This window comes from Asterias rubens, chromosome 11 (assembly GCF_902459465.1).
Source record: "Asterias rubens chromosome 11, eAstRub1.3, whole genome shotgun sequence".
Taxonomy (NCBI): Eukaryota; Metazoa; Echinodermata; class Asteroidea; order Forcipulatida; family Asteriidae; genus Asterias; species Asterias rubens.
This window is the reverse complement of record NC_047072.1, coordinates 385,840-403,477: the sequence shown is the minus strand read 5'-3', so window position 1 is coordinate 403,477 and position 17,638 is coordinate 385,840. Positions and strand designations below refer to the sequence as shown.

Sequence of the window (17,638 nt, the reverse complement as noted above, 5' to 3'; positions counted from 1 at the left end):
TTTCAATACAACGGAAAATTTATAATGTTTATCAAATTGATTTTCCTATCAGATTTTCCTGATCGGCACATTAATCAGGGTGTCGCAGTCTCAAGACCCGTTCTAGTCAATCTTTTTTTTCAACCCCAATTTTCTCAGTCAGTTCCCCTTTGGTTGATTACTTGCTAACAAGTTGTTTCTAACTTTACAACTTCCAGCGTGAATGTATCTCTATCCACGTCGGGCAGGCCGGAGTCCAGATGGGCAATGCCTGCTGGGAGTTGTACTGCCTGGAGCACGGCATCCAGCCTGATGGTCAGATGCCAAGTGACAAGACCATCGGAGGTGGAGATGACTCCTTCAACACCTTCTTTAGTGAGACTGGGGCCGGCAAACATGTTCCACGTTGTGTCTTTGTTGACCTGGAACCCACTGTTATTGGTAAGCAATATTCTTTTTGGTGATAAAGTTTAAAAGTATAAATCATACTACAAAGCAACAGTATTTGGTACTTTAAAAATGTTACATTCAAGTGACATTTTAATTAACGACAATCTTCCCTTTTTTTTTATTTATCAGATGAGGTCCGAACTGGAACCTACCGCCAGCTCTTCCACCCTGAGCAGCTCATCACAGGCAAAGAGGATGCCGCCAACAACTACGCCAGAGGTCACTACACCGTCGGAAAAGAGCTCATTGATCTTGTGCTTGACAGGACTCGCAAGCTGGCTGACCAGTGCACCGGTCTTCAGGGTTTCCTCATCTTCCACAGCTTCGGTGGTGGTACCGGCTCTGGCTTCACATCTCTGATGATGGAGCGTCTCTCCGTCGACTACGGCAAGAAGTCCAAGCTTGAGTTTGCTGTCTACCCTGCCCCACAGATCTCCACAGCTGTTGTAGAGCCATACAACAGCATCCTCACCACTCACACCACCCTTGAGCACTCCGACTGTGCCTTCATGGTCGACAACGAGGCCATCTACGACATCTGCCGTCGCAACCTCGACATCGAGAGACCAACCTACACCAATCTTAACCGTCTCATTGGTCAGATCGTGTCCTCCATAACTGCCTCACTTCGCTTTGATGGTGCCCTCAACGTCGACTTGACAGAGTTCCAGACCAACTTGGTGCCTTACCCTCGTATTCACTTCCCTCTTGCCACCTACGCACCTGTCATCTCCGCTGAGAAGGCCTACCATGAGCAGCTGACCGTTTCAGAGATCACCAATGCCTGCTTCGAGCCCGCCAACCAGATGGTTAAGTGCGATCCCCGTCACGGCAAGTACATGGCCTGCTGCCTCCTGTACCGTGGTGATGTCGTCCCCAAGGATGTCAACGCTGCCATCGCAACCATCAAGACCAAGCGTACCATCCAGTTCGTCGACTGGTGTCCAACTGGCTTCAAGGTGGGCATCAACTACCAGCCACCTACCGTGGTGCCAGGTGGCGATCTGGCCAAGGTGCAGCGTGCCGTCTGCATGCTGAGCAACACCACTGCCATCGCTGAGGCCTGGGCTCGTCTGGATCACAAGTTTGACCTGATGTACGCCAAGCGTGCCTTCGTCCACTGGTACGTAGGAGAGGGTATGGAGGAGGGTGAGTTCTCTGAGGCTCGTGAGGATCTGGCTGCCCTGGAGAAGGACTACGAAGAGGTCGGAATCGACTCTGTCGATGAAGAGGGAGAGGAGGAAGGAGAGGAATATTAAACATTCCAAACCCCTCCCCAAACAAACTGAACATAGTTTTGTTAAGACATTTAGTTTACTGTGTCTTAACTTGATAGAACAATTCTTCACATTAAGACTGAGAATAAGTAATTGTCAAATCATTTTGTTTTATATATTGACAATACTGTGCGTTCCATAGGCCCTGGACTATTCGGTAATAATGTTACCAATTCTCTTTTCGTGTATGCCAATTCATTTATGTATAAAATAACACATCTGTGAAAATTGGGACTCATTTGGTCATCGAAGGTACAAGAGAATAATGGAAAGGAAAGACCTTATTGCCCAGATTGCATGCAGAGGCTTCACTGGGCCTGAAGTCTTTATATTATTATTTGAATATTTGAAAATACCTCTCACTAAAAAAAAAAAAAATATTTCAAAGGGAGCCGTTTCTCACAATGTGTTGTATTATTATCAACAGCTCTCCGTTGCTCGTTCCCAAGTAGATTTTCATGCAAACAATTATATTTTGAGTAATTACCAATAGTGTTAAGTGCCTTTAAGTTATCCACTAATGTATTACATAGAGATCTTAACTAACGAATGAAGATGTGTTCTAAAACATACTGGAGGGTTGATGAAATAACTGATATCATTTTGTCCTAAACTATTTCTATAAAAGAGAGGAAGATGTTTCATCACGAACCTTTTTGTTCAGAAAAACAGCTGCAATAAAGATTTTTTAATAATTTTATTTCTTACATCAAATAAAAGAGATCTAATTTTAATTTTTTATATTATGGTATGCAAAACATGCAATTTTTAAGCCCCTCTTCTCAAATAAGCTGGTGGTTTCTTTAACATTTTATTTTTAATTTGAAGGTGGTTGTACACAGGATGGTAACAATATTATAGAGAATAAAGAGAAAATCATACTTGAAGATTGTTTATCTGTGATCTCCCTCTAAAATAAAGTTGAGAAACTGAACTTACTATTTCTACCTCCCCGGACCTTCAAGGCAAAACTTTGTTTTATTCGCCTGGACCAGTCCCAACAGGTACATGTTATGCTAACATTATTGTTTTGATTAATTGTCAGTCCATTTATTTACTGAGGGGCGACCAATTTAATTACCTCATTAGTTCACCCTAACTGACTTCGGATCGAGATGATACGAAATGGTCGATTTGACTTCGGCTGAATTCAGTATGGTCGAGTTGACTTCGGACCGAATTCAGTATGGTCGAGTTGACTTTGTATACTAGATTCAGTATGGTCGAGTTGACTTTGTACTAGATTCAGTATGGTCGAGTTGACTTTTTACCTAATTCAGTAGGGTCGAGTTGACTTTGGACCGCGTTTAGCATGACCGAGTTGACTTTGTACTGGGTTCCCCCGAGCTGCCTTGGGTTTGAGATGATGGGAATAAGTTGGTCGATTTGACTTGGGAATGAGTTTAGCATGACCGAGTTGACCTTGGACCGAGTTCACCCGCTGCACTCACGGCTAGGACCAAATCCATGGTTGCGGGGTAACGTGATGTTTAGTAGGCCTACTTATTTACATGTGAATCGGGGACATACCAATGGGTTTAACAGCCTCTCACAGGATAATCATAAAGGGGATTTCGCATCCAAAATAATTCAATTCAATTAAATTCAAACTCACATCCATTTCCTGTGAAAACAATCAGTACAAAGCCATAACAATAAAGAAGTAACCAATTAACAATAACTATAGGAACACGTTGCCTTGGATCGGTCGAGTTGGTCTATAAAAAGCGTTTGTAACCGTTTTTTATAAAATGCATATGATTAGAAAGATGTTGTTAAAGTATAATACAATGATCCACACAATATTTTGCCTCAAAATTGCGTGGTTTGCCTTTTACTGTGCGAACTAACACGGTTGGCAATATTTTATGGGACTCAAAATTTGACTTCCATAAAAAATGGCCGACCTTGTTAGTCGACGAGGTAATAAAGGAAAACCGTGCAATTTAGAGGCATGTTTATGTGGATCATTGTATTCTACATTTACAACATCTTTCTTATCTACCCATATGCATTTTCTAACAAACGTTTACAAAATGCTTTTTAAAGACCAACTCGACCGATCCAAGGCAACGTGTTCCTTTAAGGCTCCTTTATACCATGACGTCTGCACTATACTTGAACGAGGAGAATTAAGTGTTGATGCATCATCCACAACAACAACTTGTATTAAATAGTGTACCCGTTATGTCTTGAGACGGAAGAATAGTCATAAATTCATGGTGTCACAATTATTAAAACTTGTTTACCGCACAAAAGTTCCTTATATTAAGAAAAACAAAGGTTTTGGAATAGTGTTGTGACACGTCATGACGTCAGTCGTCGTCATTGCAACCGCTGAGATCATGAGCCAAAACACGTAGAACCAAAACAAACACTTTTATGGTGGGGTATAAGCCTCTAATGATACACAGTAATGCACATTATTGTAAACTTACGTGTACACTGTCACACTGTGACAGTAACACATGTATAATGCAGATTGTGTTTTGCTAGTTTTCGAAAACACGAGTGTACTGCCTTTCATAGCGATAATGGGTTTTTTTCCGGGGGAATTGGCAAAAATTCCAACCGGCTGGACCCTGGCAAAACTTTAAGAAGAAATCGAAGTTTAGTGGTCTGAAAATAAAAAATAAAATTGGTTTTCAAGAGGTGGAGACTTTGAAATACTTTTCGTGTATCAAATTAAAAAAAATATTAGCATTGGGAGTTTAAAGAGTGCGATGCAACAATAGAGAGCGCCCCCTCAGATCTCAAAAATGGTCCCTGGTAACCCCACCCCCCTCCCAGCATTTACGTCAACATCAACAAGGTTCGGTAACCAGGTATTAACCCTCTGCGCAGAGGCATCGCGCAGTCAGTGACTGTACCTTTGTAAACGATGTGTGTATTCATTAACTGCGGCTCGACAAATTCCAGTTTTACAAACAGTTATTTTTTAACCCCAAAATCAAAGTGTTTCTTTGAACCATTCGAGAGAGATTATAACACTCGTTCTTAAATATTATTATTGCTGAATAACCCTTTTGCTGCTCGGAGATGTACAACTTAATTTTCTCCATGAAGAAATGAAGTATAAAAAGGCTGAGTCAAATAATAAACAATTATTTTCTACTTGATGCTTGTATGATTCATGTAACATTAAACAGAATCTGAAGCTATAGTGGCATGGTCTAAATAGATTTTCAAGAGACTGAGGGACATTATAATATATTTTGTGGAGTACTTTTTAAAGTTGAGCAAGAACATTGTTTGTTGTTGTATATTATTATATTAGGCGACTTGCACCAAAGCATCATAGGCCAGCGCCAAGAGCAAGAAACATAAAAGAGTGACCACACTTTATCAAAATATTGAGAGCACATCCTCAAAAGGGTTCCAGTGAAAAAAATTGAGACCAACGGGTTGTTGACTTCCAACTTGATGTATTTTGGATCGGACATTGGGCCCTATCAAATAATTGTTCCGTTTTACTGGTGCAGCACATTACAGATGCCCAGACGTTTTTGGAGAAATTAAAGAAGTTTTTGGCTTGAAGGGGAATTACTCGACGGACCCAGGGAATCCCGATATTAAGTTGAGCAGAGAAGGTTCAATAGTCAGTAAATAAATGTCCATTTACCGAAATAAGCTGTGAGATTTCTGATAATATTGTTTGTGTATTTTTTGTAATATTATTATTAGCTTCTTGCAGGCACTGTGCTGTTGCTAAGTGAGTTTATTATTGAGCCCTACATAACAGATACGGCTCTGAGTAATGAAAGCGCGCCCTCTCGCGAGTTGATGATGGCTGTTTACCTACGTCACCATCAACAAGGCGCGGTTACCAGGTATTAGGTATGGCTCGACCAATCATGAGCTGTTGCAGCGGGTTGCCAGGGTGTGCCTGGGTCTATAAAAGCAGCATGTTTGAAACACAACGGCAATATTCTTGCGAAATCCGCCATCACCAGGACTGCAACAAGAAACTCCAGTGAATTTTGTAAACTCTTCATTTTGAAAGACACCAAAATCAACTGCAAACATGGTGAGTTATTATTTGGTGGTTTATCCACTAAAGGGGCTTTAGTTGGGCATTGGTGCGTGACAAATTTGGGGAGATGTTGGGGGTGTAATGTCCAAGAACTGTGCAGTGAAAATATGAAGACAACCATTTTTTACCATGTTCTTTCCTTTTGGAGTTTTGCCAATTTGGCCAAGGATTTTATTATTTTGTCTGCAGATTTATTGTGTGAAATTTTGAGTTTTTAAATGTTTAATATTTTTGGTGGAAATGGTGTACTGAATTTTGTGACTTTTTGTGCCGATTTGTCCAACTCCAACAATACTTTGCATAAAAATGAAGCGACATTTTTTTGGGTTTTTATCTAAAGGATTATATTTCGTTTGCAGATTTTGTGTGTGAAAAACTGAAACGTTTAGTTTTAAATTGTTCTAAATTTTGGTAGAAATGACTCGTGTACTTTTTGAAATGTTGTTAAGGGCCAAGATCAAGAAGATGGCTCAGTGGTTTCTGTCCCTGCCTTTTACTTCTCGAGCCCGGTTAATTTTCTTTTCTTCTGTGCATCAAAATGTCCACTGTCGTAGTGCTTTGCAATGGGGATTTTAGGCGGGAAAAATTTCCGTATCCAGCCTCCGCCCCATTTTTACCTGTTCACTCAATTTTACAAAATTAAAATGGAATGTCTCATTGAGTTAGGGAATGTCTCACTATTTCATTTGTAAGGTTGCAGGATGCGGACACTTGTCAAAATGTTTTCTTATTTTATTTTATTCGGTTAAAAAAAATAAAAAAGGAAGTCCTATTCCTTGACCTTGTTTATATAAAAAGGATGGAAATTTTGATGTGCAGATAAAAATGCAGCCCGGACATGGCATGAGGTTTATTGCAATTACCCCTGACTGATTTTGCTGAATGGCCCAAATGCACTGTGGGATGGGAAAAGGGGCTTTTTAAGCCCCTTTTCCTGGGCCATTCAGCAAATTTTCCTTCTGCAGCAGCATGTTCCATGTCTTTGAAGACGGAAACTTCTTCATCTGTCTATTTATTGTCAAAAAAAGTTTTACATGACGGATGGATTGTGACTTGTGTGTTGGTGTAATATTTTCATTGATTTTAATGTCTTCAAAGTTCAATTTAATTGATGATTTTAATGTTTTCATTGATGATTTTACTGATTTGTAAATACAGACACCTGGCAGATAGGCCTAGATTTTAAATACGTTTGTATATTTTTTGTTTATGAGCATATCATTAATTTTTTATTGTTACATAATATCGAGCTTGGAGGAAGGTGAAGAATGAAAAAATAGGTATTACTCAGCCTCAGTAATGTAGGCCTTGCTGTATAATAAAATAACCCGTTTTATATTGAAAAAAAATTACAAATTCAAAATATTATAGTAATGACCTGCATGCAGTCGATTTCACAAAACCCTAGGCGACTGTATTGTCCAAGTTTCATTCTTCTGGATTCTTTTTCACTTGCAAAAGAAAAAAAATCTTAAACAAGAGAATTTTTATCAATTTTAATGATCAAATATAAATAATTAACAAACTTAATTATTGTTTTTCCCTTCCAGCGTGAATGTATCTCTATCCATGTCGGCCAGGCCGGAGTCCAGATGGGCAATGCCTGCTGGGAGTTGTACTGCCTGGAGCACGGCATCCAGCCTGATGGTCAGATGCCCAGTGACAAGACCATCGGAGGTGGAGACGACTCCTTCAACACCTTCTTCAGTGAGACCGGTGCCGGCAAGCACGTCCCCCGTGCCGTCTTCGTTGATCTCGAGCCCACTGTCATAGGTAAGTTGAATGGAAAAGGAATTTTGTTTTCTTCCATAAATTAAAAATATAATGATTTGGAAATCTAACTTCCTGCTGGCTAGGATTTTGGACGTGCTTAAGGCTCAATAAACATGGATTATAGTATGTTCAATAATTTGGTACAAGTTTTCAACATCCATAATTTTGTTTAAATATTGTTTTTTTTTTTTATTTTTTTTTATTTTTATTAAAAGTGAGTTGGAAGATGTTGTATATTTATGAGCTTCTTCCTTTTTTTCTTCATAGATGAGGTCCGTACTGGAACCTACCGCCAGCTCTTCCACCCTGAGCAGCTGATCACAGGCAAAGAGGATGCCGCCAACAACTACGCCAGAGGTCACTACACCGTCGGAAAAGAGCTCATCGATCTTGTGCTCGACAGAGTCCGCAAGTTGGCTGACCAGTGCACCGGTCTTCAGGGTTTCCTCATCTTCCACAGCTTCGGTGGTGGTACCGGCTCTGGCTTCACATCCCTGTTGATGGAGCGTCTCTCCGTCGACTACGGCAAGAAGTCCAAGCTTGAGTTTGCTGTCTACCCTGCCCCACAGATCTCCACAGCTGTTGTAGAGCCATACAACTCCATCCTCACCACTCACACCACCCTTGAGCACTCCGACTGTGCCTTCATGGTCGACAACGAGGCCATCTACGACATCTGCCGTCGCAACCTCGACATCGAGAGACCAACCTACACCAATCTTAACCGTCTCATTGGTCAGATTGTGTCCTCCATCACTGCTTCACTTCGCTTTGATGGTGCCCTCAACGTCGACTTGACAGAGTTCCAGACCAACTTGGTGCCTTACCCACGTATTCACTTCCCCCTTGCCACCTACGCCCCAGTCATCTCCGCTGAGAAGGCCTACCACGAGCAGCTGACCGTTGCAGAGATCACCAATGCCTGCTTCGAGCCCGCCAACCAGATGGTGAAGTGCGATCCCCGTCACGGCAAGTACATGGCTTGCTGCCTCCTGTACCGTGGTGATGTCGTCCCCAAGGATGTCAACGCTGCCATCGCAACCATCAAGACCAAGCGTACCATCCAGTTCGTCGACTGGTGTCCAACTGGCTTCAAGGTGGGCATCAACTACCAGCCACCTACCGTGGTTCCTGGTGGTGATCTTGCCAAGGTACAGCGTGCCGTCTGCATGTTGAGCAACACCACTGCCATCGCTGAGGCCTGGGCTCGTCTGGATCATAAGTTTGATCTGATGTACGCTAAGCGTGCCTTCGTCCACTGGTACGTAGGAGAGGGTATGGAGGAGGGTGAGTTCTCTGAGGCTCGTGAGGATCTGGCTGCCCTGGAGAAGGACTACGAAGAGGTCGGAATTGACTCCGTCGACGGTGAGGGAGAGGAGGAAGGAGAGGAATATTAAACACATTCCAAATAGAACTTTACAAACTTCAAACCAAAAGAAACTGAACATTACTTGCATTTGAAAAACAATTGTAAAAACGCTTGAAATAAACCACCACCTGTTTTTACTTAGTTTTTTAACCCAAAGACACAAAACACAAACTCGTGTTTTTTTTTCATACATTCAAGAGAGATTATGAAATGGACCTTTCCCATGAAATATGCTAATTACATTCACGCATGCGTACAGACCCTGTTGGTAGCAAACACCATAGAGTTGTGCACTAAGCAGACACGCAATCGCGTCTGCGTCACGCACCCATTAGCCGTGTACAAAACAGCGCGATGTTCCCTCATTTTGCCAACCAAAATTTTAGTGCGCACGCGCTATGTGCAATTTACATATTTCATGGGAAGGGTCTATTGTTCTAATTTTGTACGAAGCCTAAGAAAAATCTTGCTTTATAAAATAAACTGTTATAATAACTACTTGAAGAAGTACAACTTCTTTTTATCATGAAGAAATGAATAATAAAAAGGCAAATCACAGACTATTAAAAAACAAAATAAATTTCTACTTGTGTATTCTTATTTTAGGGTCAGTCGCCCAATTTCTATTTATTTAATTTTGTGGCAATTGGAAATCCTTTTTCATCATGTCATTTTGAAATTCGTCTAGGTGTCCTGAATTTTTGTTTGGAATGATTTCTACTTCAGTCTTGAGAGGGGTGTTGGCTGTTTGCCTCTTGTGGAATTAGGAGATTTAGGGAAGTTTTTTTGGGGTGAAAACTCAAAGGACTTTGGGGTTGGGCACTTTGAGCTATAAACACTTGTTTGTAATGAAAGAATATGGTTGGGATTTATTTTTTCACTGGTTATTATGATTCTCACAAATATTCCTCAACATTTTCTGTCGATTGGAGCCAACCATATACATGTACATTGTAAATTTCGTGTGATGTCAAACACTGTTATAGCTCAAAGCGTCCAAGGCAATGTGTCCATTTGAACAGTAAATCATAGATACTAATAGGCATTGGGATTTTAAATTATTGTATTTAGTGACAAGAACATCTCGCTAGACCCCCCCCCCCCCGAGACCCACTGGCAGTGGCAATAATATGGACCCAAATAGCTTTACATGTGTGTATATGCCTTATCTTTTTTTTTTTTGGGGGGGGGGGGTTGTGAGCAAGAAATAAGTTTGATAACCAAAGAAAAGGGATACAGACACTAATTTAACTAGAAAGTGAAAAATTGCTCAAAATCAAATCAAATGAAATGTGACATGTGGTTGTTGACTTTCAACTTGAGCCCCTTAAAACAAAACTAAAAATAGTTAATAAATGGCTTGAAGTTTCGACACTAGCAGAGTCTTTCTCGCAGGCTGAATCGAGAAAGAATATTGCTAGCTAGGGTCAAAACATGTGCAACCTACCAGGCATGTACATTTTTTTTGCTCAACCCGATAATATAAAAGGGATGGTGGGAATTCGGAACGAGTTGACTTTGGACTGTGCTCCCGCTTTATTCGCGGCGGTGGCCAGACCCATTGTTGGGCCATGATGAAGTGTACACAATGTGAGTCAGCATTCAGTAACGGCATAACACTTCGAAGGGGATTTCGAATCCACGTTAATAAAACACAATTTAACCTGTACATGTATACAAAAAGCTCATGTGAAATGGGCTTTAGCGTTTTTATCTAGACAAAAAGAGAAATGTATGGTGTTACATTTTTAATTAATCTTTAATAATGAAGGATGACTAGCCATGCATATTTGATAATACATGTAAGTTGATCCATGGATCCTACATGGATGAGTTGTATTTTCGTTTATCCATGGTTGGTCGTCGGTCCATCATCATCCAATGTTGGGGCCCATGATCTTTTATATAGAACCGTAACACACTCACAGTGATTATGGGAAAGGCTGGACGAGGTGGCTACAGTTAAAATGTACAACACTATACACAATGTACATGTTATCTTCTCTGTGAAAAAGACTCGTCACCAATTGACTTACCTCCTGCACAATATTATCCAACCTTTGGCGTTTGTGTTACTCATTTGTGTGAAAATCACACTGTCTTCTTCGAAACGGAGTACTTTTTTTGCCACAAGAAAGTCCCTTTAAGCAAATGAAATAGTTGTGGCATGTCGTCATTGCAACTAGAGATAGCCTAGAGCGCTTGAACAAACAGGTCATTGGTGGGGTGATAATCATGTACATTTGTATTGTACACGTGTACATGTGTACATCCATAGAGTAAGGATAGAGTTTGTACTAACAAGAACTGACACCCCACATTCAAAATACGCACCCCTCCATGCCCTGTGGCTGTGGAGACAGATTTCTTTTTGTTTCCATTGTCCCCCTACTCACGATTTTTCCATAGACTTTTTACACACAAATCTTGAGGGGCATTTCCCTATGGCGTGCTATTACTTTTGTTACCGTTTTATGGTCCTTGGTCTCCACATGGATGTAAAATTAGACACATGGAGGTAGACATCTCCATGGCCTCCACACGGTTTCCAGACAGGCACACCATGTGTGACTCCCCCCCCTCCCCCCTCCCCCCTCCCCCAACCCCCCTCTTGCATTCCTAGTGTGTGACGTGACCTACCAAGCTGACGTTTTTATCTGTGCAGTGCCTCAAAATAACTATTTCAACTGTTTGCCAAATACATGTACTGAGTGTACGATCTTGGAAACTTAAATGCAATGTTTAGCTGTCCAGAAGATTATAAGTTTGGTTTTAAAGTGTCTCAAACAATTATTAGATTTCCACAACACTGCAATTCCCACCTACCGCGAGCCTAGCTGACATTTTAATTTTGATTGGTGTGATGATGGGGACGGACAGGTTGGGATTTGCACGGGTGGGGCTTTAGTTTTATCATGGAGTTAGAATTCATCCCCGTACTTACTCTATGGTTTTATGTATAGGCCTGTTCAATAATATTATTTGTTTCGATGTAGAATTGTCCATTTTCTTTTCTGATCCCATTTCGGCCAACATTTTTTACTTTATCTTTCCTCCCCATTCGCTGTACATGTACATCATACCACAGCGTAAGAAGTTTCAGCGTAAAAAACTGTTAATCTAGTATTTGAAGGTCATCGCACCCCTCGTTCGCACAACCCTCGTCGGACCGCAAGTGCGCCCTCACCGATGGATGTCCAAACTCAAAGAGGGCGCCGCCCGGTGGGGGGGGGGGGGGGGGGGGTGGCACAGAACCCAAAGTTTTATTGGGTTCATGGACCTTATCTCCTTTAATATTTTGCTCAATATAAAATCCCGCCATCTTAAAAGAGAATACAGTATTCAGCCATTTTGTGTTCATCTTGTGTCTTGGAATTAAACCAGAAACTATGCTGGTGTTTAGTTGGGGGGCCGGGGGGGGGGGGGGGAGACGTTGTTGTCGCCTTGAAAAAACGATTTGTTATCACCTAATTTGCCGTTTTAATGGTCTTTTTGATTTCTTAACAGCGTTTGATATGAAATTAACAATGGTCGGAAAGAAGTTTTCAAAATATAATAATATTCACACATATTCACATAATAATATTATTATGTGAATATATGTGGTCTTCCCCGCATGAGCCAATAGCCCGCCATGTTGTTTACTTCACAAAATGGCAGAGTGTTAGGTTAGTTCCCAAGTAAAATGGAAACAACACAATTTTGAGGGATATTTGTGTAAATAATTACAGGAGTTTCACTTTGAAAACATCTTTCCAACAATATTAATTCCCATAATTTTTTTAAAGCCCCGACGTCCTTCGTATTTTAACCCTAGAAAACTTTCCTAAATAATATCTGAATTCCACAGGCAGCAAACAGCCCACAACCCTCCGATCCCCTGCAGTAGAAATAATATCATTCACAAAAAATTATAATTTTGGGCGCTGACCCTTTTGAGACTACATGAATCATAAGTCCTGAATACAAGAATACACAATAGAAATTGACTTTTCGTATAATATTGCCACTTTATTTTTCCCTTCTTCATGATAACAAAGTTTTCTTTCTTCGAGTAGTAAAAATAAAACAGTTTTCTTCAACGCAAGATTTCATGCTTACATGTAAGATGAAAGTTTTATAATCTCTCTCGAGGGGTTAAAAAAACACACTTGTGTTTTGGGGATTTTTGCATTTGGGTTTAAAAAAATAACTGTTTTTAAAACAGGAGGGATGGTCAGTGTATTGTATGGTTTGTTTCAAGCATTTTTACATGATTGTTTTTCAAATGCGAGTAATGTTCAGTTTATTTGGATTTGAAGTTTGCAAAGTTCTGTTGGAATGTGTTTAATATTCCTCTCCTTCCTCCTCTCCCTCACCGTCGACGGAGTCAATTCCGACCTCTTCGTAGTCCTTCTCCAGGGCAGCCAGATCCTCACGAGCCTCAGAGAACTCACCCTCCTCCATACCCTCTCCTACGTACCAGTGGACGAAGGCACGCTTGGCGTACATCAGATCAAACTTGTGATCCAGACGAGCCCAGGCCTCAGCGATGGCAGTGGTGTTGCTCAGCATGCAGACGGCACGCTGCACCTTGGCCAGATCACCACCGGGCACCACGGTAGGAGGCTGGTAGTTGATGCCCACCTTGAAGCCAGTTGGACACCAGTCGACAAACTGGATGGTACGCTTGGTCTTGATGGTTGCGATGGCAGCGTTGACATCCTTAGGGACGACATCACCACGGTACAGGAGGCAGCAAGCCATGTACTTGCCGTGACGGGGATCGCACTTCACCATCTGGTTGGCGGGCTCGAAGCAGGCATTGGTGATCTCTGCAACGGTCAGCTGCTCATGGTAGGCCTTCTCAGCAGAGATGACTGGGGCGTAGGTAGCAAGGGGGAAGTGAATACGTGGGTAAGGCACCAAGTTGGTCTGGAACTCTGTCAAGTCGACGTTGAGGGCACCATCAAAGCGAAGAGAGGCAGTGATGGAGGACACAATCTGACCAATGAGACGGTTAAGGTTGGTGTAGGTTGGTCTCTCGATGTCGAGGTTGCGACGGCAGATATCGTAGATGGCCTCGTTGTCGACCATGAAGGCACAGTCTGAGTGCTCAAGGGTGGTGTGAGTGGTGAGGATAGAGTTGTAAGGCTCTACTACAGCTGTGGAGATCTGTGGGGCAGGGTAGATGGCAAACTCAAGCTTGGACTTCTTGCCGTAGTCAACGGAGAGACGCTCCATCAACAGGGATGTGAAGCCAGAGCCGGTACCACCACCAAAGCTGTGGAAGATGAGGAAACCCTGAAGACCGGTGCACTGATCAGCCAACTTGCGGACTCTGTCGAGCACAAGATCGATGAGCTCCTTTCCAACAGTGTAGTGACCCCTGGCGTAGTTGTTGGCGGCATCCTCTTTGCCTGTGATCAGCTGCTCAGGGTGGAAGAGCTGGCGGTAGGTTCCGGTACGGACCTCATCTGTTAAAGAAAACAAGGAGGATTTGTGGTTAACCAAATGTCGTTATAAGTTGAAATGCAAATTACCAAACAGTTTGTGTTTTTGCTTTATAAAACTTCAAATTCCCTCTCCAAAATGCGGCAAAAATGCTTACCAACAACAGTTGGCTCCAGATCCACGAAGACGGCACGGGGGACGTGCTTGCCGGCACCGGTCTCACTGAAGAAGGTGTTGAAGGAGTCGTCTCCACCTCCGATGGTCTTGTCACTGGGCATCTGACCATCAGGCTGGATGCCGTGCTCCAGGCAGTACAACTCCCAGCAGGCATTGCCCATCTGGACTCCGGCCTGGCCGACATGGATAGAGATACATTCACGCTGGAAGGAAAAAAGAGAGCACAATCTAAATTAAAAAGTTAAGTTCAGACAATTAAATTATAAAATGGTAAACCTTTTGTTTCTCAAGCATACATTTGCTTTTCATGAGACATGACCATGTTGGTTTTTCACCATGTAAAATTGTTTCCAATAATACCCGCTTTGTAACACCCCTCTCACAGAATGGCTAGTTAGGCTAGCTGCATATTATGAGAATTCAAATAACGTGCGATGCAGCAGAAAAACAACAGTGAGTACCGAGCAGAAAATTGTTTTTTTTTACCATGTTTTTTAAATTTCACTCAACAAAAAGGAAATGCAAGCATTATGAATGTATATTGAGTATGTGGGGAAAGTTTTGGTAGTGTAATACAAAAGAAACTTCAGTTATTGCTGGCTAACGGTCGTTAAACTTTCACCTGTCAACGCTGATTTGAAAAACGTTTAGTGTTAAGGAGCCCCAAAATGGCTCACGGGGGAGCGTTATATAGTTTATTACCCATGCACGAGTTTAACCGTTCCTTGCTCCATGTATGATTTGAGTAGTAACTAACGAAGGCCCATTCTAGTACATGTACCAGTTACGTTGTTAAAAAAAAACAGGAATGGCCACATGTATTTTTGTCAAATTAAAATACAAGAAACTATTTTTTTTATCAGAATGCAATCAATTATAGATGAATTTTTTTTTTTAAGTGCCTTCTTCTTTCTTAATTTTTATTTTATTTTATTTTCTATTGGTATGATTGGCGGTTATGATTCAAACTCATTTTGGATTCGCCCCTACCAGAGATTGCGAAATAACATACGGTGGTTACGACACCATCCACGGCAAGGCCGCCGGCCGCACCCGCCATGCATACGGCCGGTAGTTCAGCGGAACAGATGCCAAAAATTCACAAGAACACGACAGTTTTTATCGTAAAATTACACATTTTCCTAAAAATACAACCCCACCAAATTTACTCAAGTAACTCAAAGATGTACTTACCATGTTTGTAGGTTGGTTTTAGATGAATATAAAAAAGAAGAAGAGGTAAACCGTGGAATTAGGTTTTGAATTCTAACTTTGTCCTTTGCAATGCAGGAATACAGTAGAATAACTGTGTTTTTGGCGACAGTTAGCTTTTATACTGACCGTTGTCTGGTCGCCTAGCGATTGGTCGGTTCGGGTTGGTAAGTGTAGGTTGTCTGCGCGACATAACACACACCATTATGCAACGGGTGGAACTACCAGGGGGAACCCACCCCTAGGTTATCCCGGCATCTGTTGGGACCATCCGTTTGTGAGTTTTAAATGTTGTATTATGGGATTGTAAAACAAATACTAATTTAAAAATCACGTACGAATTGTTGCGTCTGTTGTCATTTTTAAGGAAATGGAAAGATTGTTGTTTAGGGGCCCGTATTAAAAATAAAAAAAAAAATTATGATTGAACAATGTTTATTATGATAAAAATGAGGTATAGTAGTCTCTGTAAATTAATCATGGATGAAAGAAACACAAAGAAAATCATAATGAAACCATATGGATATATTATGCGTTGGTTCGATTTATAAAGCTAATAACTGTCTGCTATATATTGCAAGTCAAAGGGGTCCGTAATTTCAATGCACAATGTGTGGAACCAATCATGCAAGCAACCGCAGACTGGCGCTAGCTCAGTGCGTTATATCATTGAGGTAATGGTGATAATATTACCATACGTAGCCTACATGTAGTAGACATACAAAGTTAAAGCGGTATTGCAAAACTGACGCAGCAATCATCAAGAGCACTCTTTCAAATAGTTCGCGTTAACATTATTTTTTTGCAACAAAGCAAACAAATTATTCGAAAATATATATACTACTTTCCTTTATAGTTCGGGGAGACCAAAGAAAACTCCACAAGTTAAAATAAAAGAAAGTTAAAAAGAGGGTATACAAATTCGGAATTAATTGAATCTAAGATTCGACCCCATGATTTATAAGTTACTCCAAATATAATGTTATTATTTTATTTTATATACCAAATGTTGCCAACTTCTTGGCACTATGTTTTCGGCAAAGGTGTTTGTTGCAAATTTAAACACTATAAATATAAGGCCACCATAAAACAAATTTTTGGCGTCAGTTAATTTAATTTTCAAATAAAATAAAATAAATTTATTAGACAATCTCCACACTCAAAGCAGTAACAAACGAGCATGCCGATATGGACATAAAGTGAATCTGAGAACTGTCAAGAAGCTAGGAAAGCCGATATTTATGAGTTATGTCTGTTTCTGCATGGGTTTTTTATTTTATTTTTTTTATTAAAAAGATACATGTCTGTACCTACATATTTTTTTAAAATAATGTATCTAAAGTAATATGTGAGTCATTAACTCCAACGTGTCAGACCAGGTTGGCTGCAGATCACCCGTGATTATTTAATGCTTCGAAGACCTTGTCTCCCTGGTTTTGCTGTGACAACTTCGGATGAATAAACATTTTGGGCAGGTGCTTTGAAAACTGAGTGACCGGTTATTGATGTTTCTATGGCCTTTCTGTGTCAACAGTGGCACTGGTCACGGTGGCAAACAACACGTAATTCTCATACAGTGTACATGTATAATGTACAATGTATGCATGTACAGTGCATGTACAATGTAGTCACTGTTACATGCACATGCTCGTACATTACATGTACATGTACTTGTAATTTTCATTTTTATAGGACCAATGTCTGGTTATAACATTATTCGGGAAAGTCTCCATTATATGGGGAAGTTCTGAGACTTAAGCTTCCACAAGGAATTTTGTGTTAAAAGTCTATGGAAAGATTAACAGTAAATTGAGGAAAGACCAAAACAGTTTTCCAGGTGCAAAACATAATAGTCTTTGCCTATGGTTGCCTCCTATACGGCACAGTGGGAAATCAGTATCGCCGCTATTCCTCGCCGCGGCGTGTCGAGGAGGA

The 17,638-nt window shown here is 41.0% G+C and overlaps 3 protein-coding genes across 3 annotated transcripts in view; 2 read left to right on the top strand and 1 right to left on the bottom strand.

Annotated features, from left to right (window-relative positions):
* Nucleotides 1-2,095, top strand: part of LOC117296412 (tubulin alpha-1A chain-like) — a 3,250-nt gene extending 1,155 nt beyond the window's left edge. Inside the window, exons 2-3 of the mRNA XM_033779317.1 lie at nt 198-420; nt 559-2,095. Coding sequence (XP_033635208.1) covers nt 198-420; nt 559-1,688 — 1,353 coding nt within the window. The 3' untranslated portion in view covers nt 1,689-2,095. The remainder of the gene's footprint in view (nt 1-197; nt 421-558) is intronic.
* Nucleotides 2,096-5,625: 3,530 nt separating this feature from the next.
* Nucleotides 5,626-9,026, top strand: LOC117296324 (tubulin alpha-1A chain). Its single transcript, XM_033779187.1, has 3 exons — nt 5,626-5,733; nt 7,290-7,512; nt 7,780-9,026. Exons 1-3 carry the CDS (start codon nt 5,731-5,733, stop codon nt 8,907-8,909), a joined length of 1,356 nt encoding a protein of 451 aa, XP_033635078.1. The 5' UTR covers nt 5,626-5,730; the 3' UTR covers nt 8,910-9,026.
* Nucleotides 9,027-12,871: 3,845 nt separating this feature from the next.
* On the bottom strand, nt 12,872-15,839 carry LOC117296322 (tubulin alpha-1A chain). The gene is made up of 3 exons (XM_033779185.1): nt 15,686-15,839; nt 14,472-14,694; nt 12,872-14,337 (listed from the first exon to the last, which is right to left on the bottom strand). Exons 1-3 carry the CDS (start codon nt 15,686-15,688, stop codon nt 13,208-13,210), a joined length of 1,356 nt encoding a protein of 451 aa, XP_033635076.1. The 5' UTR covers nt 15,689-15,839; the 3' UTR covers nt 12,872-13,207.
* Between the last annotated feature and the right edge of the window lie 1,799 nt (nt 15,840-17,638).